The following is a 10,000-nucleotide window of genomic DNA, read 5'->3' on the forward strand; positions in this document are numbered from 1 at the left end:
TTCTTCAGGTTGTCAAAGATCAGGCGCCCTATTGGACAGAGTCCCCATCAAACCAATCAAATCAGCTTCAGTCTCTGAAGTTCACTTAAGATGGACCCAAGCTTTCTTGCATGTAAATCACACAGGTTCTGTGTAGTGTATTGAAAATACAAAATGCTACAAAATCACATTTTTTGTCCTCAAGACGAGAGAAAAAAACGATCTCATTATGACCAGACCCAAAACCTTTTCCAGTGCTATTCCCTATACCACCGATATGTATATGCTAGGACTCAGAACCGTACTCTCCTCTAGGGTCCTCATCACACTTGTCCCTGTGTTTGATCTGCACTTCATTGTACGTCGCTCTGGATAAGAGCATCTGCTAAATGCCCGTAATGTAATGAATGCTCAGCCGTGACTCTCCTGATTCCTGTGCAGCTGTTTCTTACCCTCCTCCACTCCGGTGACGATGGACGCGAAGTTGTCGTCCAGCAGGATCATGTCTGCGGCCTGCTTGGAGACGTCAGATCCCGCGATGCCCATCGCTACGCCGATATCGGCCTTCTTCAGAGCGGGGGAGTCGTTCACGCCATCTCCTGTCACAGCCACGATCGCACCCTGAGACACACGACACACACACAGCAGGGTCAACTCTGCACAATCACACACTGATACACACACAGCAGGGCAGGGTCATCTCTACACGATCACACACTGATACACACACAGCAGGGTCACAGGGTCATCTCTGCATGATCACACACTGATACACACACAGCAGGGTCATCTCTGCATGATCACACACTGATACACACACACAGGGTCATCTCTGCACGATCACACACACACTGATACACACACAGGGTCATGTCTGCACGATCACACACTGATACACACACAGCAGGGCAGGGTCATGTCTGCAGGATCACACACTGATACACACACAGCAGGGTCAACTCTGCACAATCACACACTGATACACACACAGCAGGGTCATCTCTGCACGATCACACACTGATACACACACAGCAGGGTCATCTCTGCACGATCACACACTGATACACACACAGCAGGGTCATCTCTGCACGATCACACACTGATACACACACAGCAGGGTCATCTCTGCACGATCACACACTGATACACACACAGCAGGGTCATCTCTGCACGATCACACACTGATACACACACAGCAGGGCAGGGTCATGTCTGCAGGATCACACACTGATACACACACAGCAGGGTCAACTCTGCACAATCACACACTGATACACACACAGCAGGTAATCTCTGCACGATCACACACTGATACACACACAGCAGGGTCATCTCTGCACGATCACTCACACACTGATACACACACAGCAGGGTCATCTCTGCACGATCACACACTGATACACACACAGCAGGGTCACAGGGTCATCTCTGCACGATCGCACAATGATACACACACAGCAGGGTCATCTATGCACTGGGGGGATGTTTATCACAGACAGCGTGACCTGATCCCCACACTGAAATATCCTCCTGTGACCCAGCAGCAAAACAAATATATTTTAATTTGTTTTACATAATACGCATATCTCGGATGACAGAAACGTTTTACAGCGAAAATACATTTTGAAATATGAGTAATTGTATTTTTATTGAATGTCCCGTGCAGTGTGGGTTTCAGGGCAGTAGGTATGGTCCTTAAAGAACAGAGACTAATGACCCTGACATCATAACCCTGACATCATAGCTCACTGGGTCCTCCGGAGGATATTAGCCCCATGATGCACTGGGTGTGCTGTACTGATCTTTGCCGCTGAACTGCCGAAAACGACGTCTGGCTCCTCCGTGAGTCACAGTTACTGTAGAGCGAAGACGGTGTTGGGCTTACTGTTCCGGTAATTTGAGAATTTTTAGGCTACTGTGGGTGGATCATCAAATATGGCCCTGAAAAACTTATGAAGACACAACCCTCACAGCTCTCCTGTGTAAATAACACTGGCACATTTCTTCAGGCATGGTACTGTGTGTACACTCTCAAAAAAAGGCTTCTTTGGCTCATCCCCATAGAGGAGCCCTTTTTAGTTCTTAATAGAACCCTCCATGGAAGGTGTGAAAAGTGTGACAGCTCCCAGGTTGCACCATTTTGCCTGGCAAAGATCCCTTTAACCAGATTGGGTTCCTGGACAGCAGGGATCCTGAACTCTGGCCCTCAAATCCAGCCCTGGTTTTCTTTCTCTCCCAGTTAATTAGTGCTACAGACTGCCTTCACACCTGACTCCCAGGTAAAGGGAGGGTGGAAAAGCAGCAGTTCTCAGCCCTCGAGGAGCTGCTGATCTCTGCTCTATAGAGACACACAGGAGCCTTTTCGAACCCTTTCTTCTGGGAGTACACTGTTGATAATATAATTTTATGCTTTGTGAATTAAACAGTTTTGCCTAAAATCTTAACTTACTCATTTTTAACTTTACAAGTTTAACTCTACTGTTGGGGGGTGACATTATCTCAGGAGGTGAGAGCAGTCGTCAGGCAGTCAGAAGGTTGACGGTTTGATCCCCCGCCTTCAGTGTGTCCCTGAGCGAGACTCCTAACCCCAATTGCTCGCGACGAGCTGATTGGCACCTTGCATGACGGCCTTTCACTGTTGATGTGTGAGTGCGCTATACAAATGAAGTCCATTTACCGTTTACAAGAAGGAACATTCATTTCAGCACAGAAGGTAACCGACCAGCCCGAACCCTCTAGCCCTCAGGCGTGTCACTCACCTGTCGCTGGCAGCCCTCCACGATGATGAGCTTCTGCTGAGGGGACGTGCGGGCGAAGACGATCTCCGTGTGGTTCTTCAGCAGGTCGTCCAGGTACTCCGCGCTCATCTCCTTCAGGTCTGAGCCGTGGACCACGCACGCCTTCGCCTCGCTGGGAGACGCAGGACAATATTTACACTATACACACCGTAGAGTATTTACTACAAACAATGTATACGCGCACACACACACACACACACAGACACACACACAGACACGCACACGCACGCCTTCGCCTCGCTGGGAGATGCGGGACAATACTTACACTATACACACCGTAGAGTATTTACTACGAACACTGTATACGCACACAAACATACACACACACACACACACACACGCCTTCGCCTCGCTGGGAGATGCGGGACAATACTTACACTATACACACCGTAGAGTATTTACTACGAACACTGTATACACACACAAACATACACACACGCCCGCACACATACAAACACCTTCACGTCGAAGGGAGAGGAGGGACAATATTTACACTATACACACAGTAGATTTATATACCACAAACACTGTAAACTATACACTCAAACTAGAGTATGCACGCACACGCACGCACACACGCACACGCACACACACATACTCACACACACACACTTACACACACACTCACACACACACTTTGCACACACACATTCTCACACACATACACACACACACAGTACGCACACACACACACACACACATACTCACACACACATACACACACACAGTACGCACACACACACACACACACACACACACACAGGTAATACCGGGGGTTGACTTGGCCCAGTGGGATGTTGAGTCTCTCGGCGATGTCCTCCACGGTCTCATTTCCCTCGGAGATGATGCCCACCCCCTTAGCGATGGCCTTGGCCGTGATCGGGTGGTCACCTGTCACCATGATCACCTGTCAGAGCAGAGCCAATCAGATGGGTAATCAATGCTGAGGATTACCCATCATCCGTCTCGTCCCCCCATCTCGAGAGCGAGCCCTGGGTCCTCCCACCTTGATCCCGGCGCTCCGACATTTCCCGACGGCGTCGGGAACGGCGGCGCGGGGCGGGTCGATCATGGAGATCAGGCCCAGGAAGCACAGCTGCTCGGTGGGGAAGTTTGGGTCGTCGCAGTCGAACTCGAACCCCCGCGGGAACTGCGACGAGGGCAGTATGTAGTGGCAGAACCCTGCAACACACACACACACACACATGACCAGCGCTGACCAATCACAGAGCTTTGACATACACACATGACCAGCCCTGACCAATCACCGAGCTTTGACATACACACATGATTAGTGCTGACCAATCACAGAGCTTTGACTTACACACATGATCAGTGCTGTCCAATCACAGAGCTTTGACATACACACATGATCAGTGCTGTCCAATCACAGAGCTTTGACATACACACATGATTAGTACTGTACAATCACAGAGCTTTGACCAACACGAAAGACACATGACCATTGCTGGCCAATTACAGAGCATGGATACAAGCACATGATCATTCTTGAACAATCACAGAACTCTGGCACAGACACATTGCCTTTGCTGTCCAATCAGAGAGCTTTGACAAAGATACCTTACCAGTGCTGGCCAATTGCAGAGCCCTGACACAGACACATGACCAATTCTGTCCTATGGCAGAGCCCTGACACAGACATGTGATCACTTCTGTCCAATCACAGATCCCAGAGACCCCCCTCACCGAGCACTCTCTCGCCCAGGCCACCAAGCTCCATGTAGGCATTCTGGAACGCATCTTTCCAGTCATCGTTCATGGGAATCTCCTTCCCATGCATCATGATCGTACTGCATCTGCAAAACCACATAATCACATAATACACCCCAACAACCCATAATACACCTCAACAACATCACATAATCCACCCCAACAACCCATAATACACACCAACAACCCATAATCACACCTCAACACCAACACATAATACACCCCAACAACCCATAATCACACCTCAACAACAACACATAATACACCCCAACAACCCATAATACACCTCAACAACATCACATAATCCACCCCAACAACCCATAATACACCCCAACAACCCATAATACACCCCAACAACCCATAATCACACCTCAATAACAACACATAATACACACCAGCAACCCATAATCACACCTCAATAATAACACATAATACACCCCAACAACCCATAATCACACCTCAATAATAACACATAATACACCCCAACAACCCATAATACACCTCAACAACATCACATAATCCACCCCAACAACCCATAATACACCCCAACAACCCATAATACACCCCAACAACCCATAATCACACCTCAATAACAACACATAATACACACCAGCAACCCATAATCACACCTCAATAATAACACATAATACACCCCAACAACCCATAATCACACCTCAATAATAACACATAATACACCCCAACAACCCATAATACACCTCAACAACATCACATAATCCACCCCAACAACCCATAATACACACCAACAACCCATAATCACACCTCAACACCAGCACATAATACACCCCAACAACCCATAATCACACCTCAACAACAACACATAATACACCCCAACAACCCATAATACACCTCAACAACATCACATAATCCACCCCAACAACCCATAATACACCCCAACAACCCATAATCACACCTCAATAACAACACATAATACACACCAGCAACCCATAATCACACCTCAATAATAACACATAATACACCCCAACAACCCATAATCACACCTCAATAATACACCCCAACAATCCATAGTCACACCTCAATAATATCACATAATAAACTCTTATAATCCATAATCAGATGATATGGTAGTCAGATTCAAACTCTTTTTTATTATTATGCCATTTTAACAACAGAACGGAGCGCTTCTGAAGTGTTGCTAGGTTACGAGTTTATGATATCTCCCACACAACGAACCAAATTGCGACATCAGAACTAACTCTGTGTACAATAACGCATACTACACCCCAATGACACACAATGACACCATCGTGAACACATCCATAAGCAATAAACCCAGAATACACGGCAGAATAACCAGCGTTATGCCAGACAAAGAATACACCCCAAATAATCCAGCGTTACCTGTCCAGGATTCTCTCCGGGGCGCCTTTCATGACCAGCAGGTGACCACTGGGGGTGTCCTCAGCCTCGTGGATGGACAACTGGGGGTGCGGGCGGGGGAGGGGGGGGGGGGGGGGGGTCAATCAGGGAGGGAGGGGGGGAGACGACATTTGAGGAGGGGTTGGGGTTGGAGGAAAATATATCGATCAATGAAATGATTATGAGGCAAATATTGGTGCCCCCGTAAGTGCTGGTCCAGGGCACTAGAGAAGCCAGTGGACCAGCTTACCGCTCTGCTTCTATCCTGAAGTAATGAGCCTGTCCATCCGCAATACCCAGAGGCCATTTCATTACCTTACACTGCATTGCATTTTAACAGGCGCTCTTATCCAGAGCTATTTATGTAGTTTTACATTTTCTTAACCCTCCTATTATGTTTGGGGTCAATTTGACCCAATTCGGCGTTTGACATCTCTTAAAATCCAGCTAACCCTTTTTATATGTTGATACTGTATGATTAAGCTAAATTTCTAATTTGGTGGGATTACCAGGTACTTGTGTTGTGTGTTAGTGTTGTGTTCGTGTTGAGTTTGTGTACATTTTGTGGTTGGGCATACCTGGTTCCGGTGTTGTGTTAGTATTGTGTTGGTGTTAATTTTGAGGACGGGCGAACCTGGTACTGGTGTTGTGTTAGTATTGTGTTGGTGTGTGTTGGTGTTCATTTTGAGGGCGTACCTGGTACTGGTGTTGTGTTAGTATTGTGTTGGTGTTCATTTTGAGGGCGTACCTGGTACTGGTGTTGTGTTAGTATTGTGTTGGTGTTCATTTTGAGGACGGGCCAACCTGGTACTGGTGTTGTGTTAGTATTGTGTTGGTGTGTGTTGGTGTTCATTTTGAGGGCGTACCTGGTACTGGTGTTGTGTTAGTATTGTGTTGGTGTGTGCTGGTGTTCATTGTGAGGGCGTACCTGGTACTGGTGTTGTGTTAGTATTGTGTTGGTGTGTGTTGGTGTTCATTGTGAGGGCGTACCTGGTACTGGTGTTGTGTTGGTGTGTGTTGGTGTTCATTGTGAGGGCGTACCTGGTACTGGTGTTGTGTTAGTATTGTGTTGGTGTGTGTTGGTGTTCATTGTGAGGGCGTACCTGGTACTGGTGTTGTGTTGGTGTGTGTTGGTGTTCATTGTGAGGGCGTACCTGGTACTGGTGTTGTGTTAGTATTGTGTTGGTGTGTGTTGGTGTTCATTGTGAGGGCGTACCTGGTACTGGTGTTGTGTTAGTATTGTGTTGGTGTGTGTTGGTGTTCATTGTGAGGGCGTACCTGGTACTGGTGTTGTGTTGGTGTGTGTTGGTGTTCATTGTGAGGGCGTACTTGGTACTGGTGTTGTGTTGGTGTGTGTTGGTGTTCATTGTGAGGGCGTACCTGGTACTGGTGTTGTGTTGGTGTGTGTTGGTGTTCATTGTGAGGGCGTACCTGGTACTGGTGTTGTGTTGGTGTGTGTTGGTGTTCATTGTGAGGGCGTACCTGGTACTGGTGTTGTGTTAGTATTGTGTTGGTGTTCATTTTGAGGACGGGCCAACCTGGTACTGGTGTTGTGTTAGTATTGTGTTGGTGTGTGTTGGTGTTCATTTTGAGGGCGTACCTGGTACTGGTGTTGTGTTAGTATTGTGTTGGTGTGTGCTGGTGTTCATTGTGAGGGCGTACCTGGTACTGGTGTTGTGTTAGTATTGTGTTGGTGTGTGTTGGTGTTCATTGTGAGGGCGTACCTGGTACTGGTGTTGTGTTGGTGTGTGTTGGTGTTCATTGTGAGGGCGTACCTGGTACTGGTGTTGTGTTAGTATTGTGTTGGTGTGTGTTGGTGTTCATTGTGAGGGCGTACCTGGTACTGGTGTTGTGTTGGTGTGTGTTGGTGTTCATTGTGAGGGCGTACCTGGTACTGGTGTTGTGTTAGTATTGTGTTGGTGTGTGTTGGTGTTCATTGTGAGGGCGTACCTGGTACTGGTGTTGTGTTAGTATTGTGTTGGTGTGTGTTGGTGTTCATTGTGAGGGCGTACCTGGTACTGGTGTTGTGTTGGTGTGTGTTGGTGTTCATTGTGAGGGCGTACCTGGTACTGGTGTTGTGTTGGTGTGTGTTGGTGTTCATTGTGAGGGCGTACCTGGTACTGGTGTTGTGTTGGTGTGTGTTGGTGTTCATTGTGAGGGCGTACCTGGTACTGGTGTTGTGTTGGTGTGTGTTGGTGTTCATTGTGAGGGCGTACCTGGTACTGGTGTTGTGTTAGTATTGTGTTGGTGTGTGTTGGTGTTCATTGTGAGGGCGTACCTGGTACTGGTGTTGTGTTGGTGTGTGTTGGTGTTCATTGTGAGGGCGTACCTGGTACTGGTGTTGTGTTAGTATTGTGTTGGTGTGTGTTGATGTTCATTGTGAGGGCGTACCTGGTACTGGTGTTGTGTTAGTATTGTGTTGGTGTTCATTGTGAGGGCGTACCTGGTACTTGTTGATGGAGTTGAAGGGGATCTCTGCCACTTTGGTGTTTTTGTCTCTCATGGTGCGGACGCAGCCGCAGGAGAGCTCAATGCACTTCAGAAGAGCAGACTCTGATGCATCCCCTGCTGTGTCTCTCTGAAACACCATCACTGTCATCATTATAATGACCATCATCACCATCATCATCATCACTGTTATCATCATCACCATCATCACCATCACCATCATCAATATCATCATCATCATCACCATCACCATCATCATCATCATCACTGTTATCATCATCACCATCATCATCAACATCATCACCATCACCATCATCAATATCAACATCATCATCATCATCATCATCATCATCAACATCACCATCACCATCATCAATATCATCATCATCATCATCATCACCACCACCACCATCATCATCCTCATCATCATCATCACCACCACCATCATCATCATCATCATCATCATCATCATCATCAACACCATCTTCATCATCATCATCATCAACATTATCATCATAATCATCAACACTATCATCATAATCAATTATGATTATGAATAGGGGTGTGGACAGTACCTTTAGAATAGGGGTGTGGTCAGTACCTTTAGAATAGGGGTGTGGTCAGTACCTTTAGAATAGGGGTGTGGACATTACCTTTAGAATGGGGGTGTGGTCAGTACCTTTAGAATGGGGGTGTGGTCAGTACCTTTAGAATAGGGGTGTGGTCAGTACCTTTAGAATGGGGGTGTGGTCAGTACCTTTAGAATGGGGGTGTGGTCAGTACCTTTAGAATAGGGGTGTGGTCAGTACCTTTAGAATGGGGGTGTGGTCAGTACCTTTAGAATGGGGGTGTGGTCAGTACCTTTAGAATGGGGGTGGGGTCAGTACCTTTAGAATAGGGGTGTGGTCAGTACCTTTAGAATAGGGGTGTGGTCAGTACCTTTAGAATAGGGGTGTGGTCGGTACCTTTAGAATAGGGGTGTGGTCATTACCTTTAGAATGGGGGTGTGGTCCTGGCCGGGCTTAAATACGGCTCGGTTGCAGAGAGCAGCCACTCGAGACAGAGCTGTCCATGTCATCGAGGTTTTATCAAAGGTGGAGCCTGCCAGGGAGTCAACAGGACGTCAGTGTGAAACAGACACAGCATGTCAGTATTAAATAGAAACAGGATGTCAGTGTCAAACAGACGCAGCATGTCAGTATCAAATAGAAACAGGATGTCAGTGTCAAACAGACACAGCATGTCAGTATCAAATAGAAAGAGGATGTCAGTGTCAAACAGATGCAGCATTTCAGTATCAAATAGAAAGAGGATGTCAGTATCAAATAGAAAGAGGATGTCAGTATCAAATAGAAAGAGAATGTCAGTGTCAAACAGAAACAGGATGTCAGTATTGGACAATAGAAAGAGGATGTCAGTATCTCAAAGAGAATTTCACTGTCACAAAGAAACGGGACGTCAGGATATTGCCAAGGAAGGAGAGTAGGAGAGTAAGAGAGTGGGATAGAGAGAGGGGTAGAAATTTTGTCATTTTGCCCTGACATGATTGGTCCTTAGAAATGCGATTCTGCTGCTGCTCTGACCTGATTGGTCCTCCGTGGTGTCGGCCTCGTGGATCTGGTTGTCGAACCACATGTGGGCCACGG

The 10,000-nt window shown here is 47.1% G+C and overlaps 1 protein-coding gene across 2 annotated transcripts in view; it reads right to left on the reverse strand.

The window, feature by feature from the left end:
* atp1a2a (ATPase Na+/K+ transporting subunit alpha 2a) overlaps positions 1 to 10,000 on the reverse strand; it is a 25,144-nt gene that overhangs the window by 5,610 nt on the left and 9,534 nt on the right. Inside the window, exons 9-18 of one of the 2 annotated variants that reach the window (XM_061255257.1) lie at positions 9,938 to 10,000; positions 9,346 to 9,455; positions 8,350 to 8,484; positions 5,889 to 5,968; positions 4,485 to 4,594; positions 3,784 to 3,959; positions 3,548 to 3,684; positions 2,739 to 2,889; positions 432 to 600; positions 1 to 28 (exon numbers count right to left, since the gene is read on the reverse strand). The exon at positions 1 to 28 is cut by the window's left edge and continues 127 nt beyond it; the exon at positions 9,938 to 10,000 is cut by the window's right edge and continues 136 nt beyond it. In XM_061255257.1, coding sequence (XP_061111241.1) covers positions 1 to 28; positions 432 to 600; positions 2,739 to 2,889; positions 3,548 to 3,684; positions 3,784 to 3,959; positions 4,485 to 4,594; positions 5,889 to 5,968; positions 8,350 to 8,484; positions 9,346 to 9,455; positions 9,938 to 10,000 — 1,159 coding nt within the window. Of the gene's footprint in view, positions 29 to 431; positions 601 to 2,738; positions 2,890 to 3,547; positions 3,685 to 3,783; positions 3,960 to 4,484; positions 4,595 to 5,888; positions 5,969 to 8,349; positions 8,485 to 9,007; positions 9,023 to 9,345; positions 9,456 to 9,937 lie in introns of those variants that run through there. The other variant, XM_061255258.1, reaches the window with a different exon arrangement.

This window comes from Conger conger, chromosome 9, assembly GCF_963514075.1.
Source record: "Conger conger chromosome 9, fConCon1.1, whole genome shotgun sequence".
Taxonomy (NCBI): domain Eukaryota; kingdom Metazoa; phylum Chordata; class Actinopteri; order Anguilliformes; family Congridae; genus Conger; species Conger conger.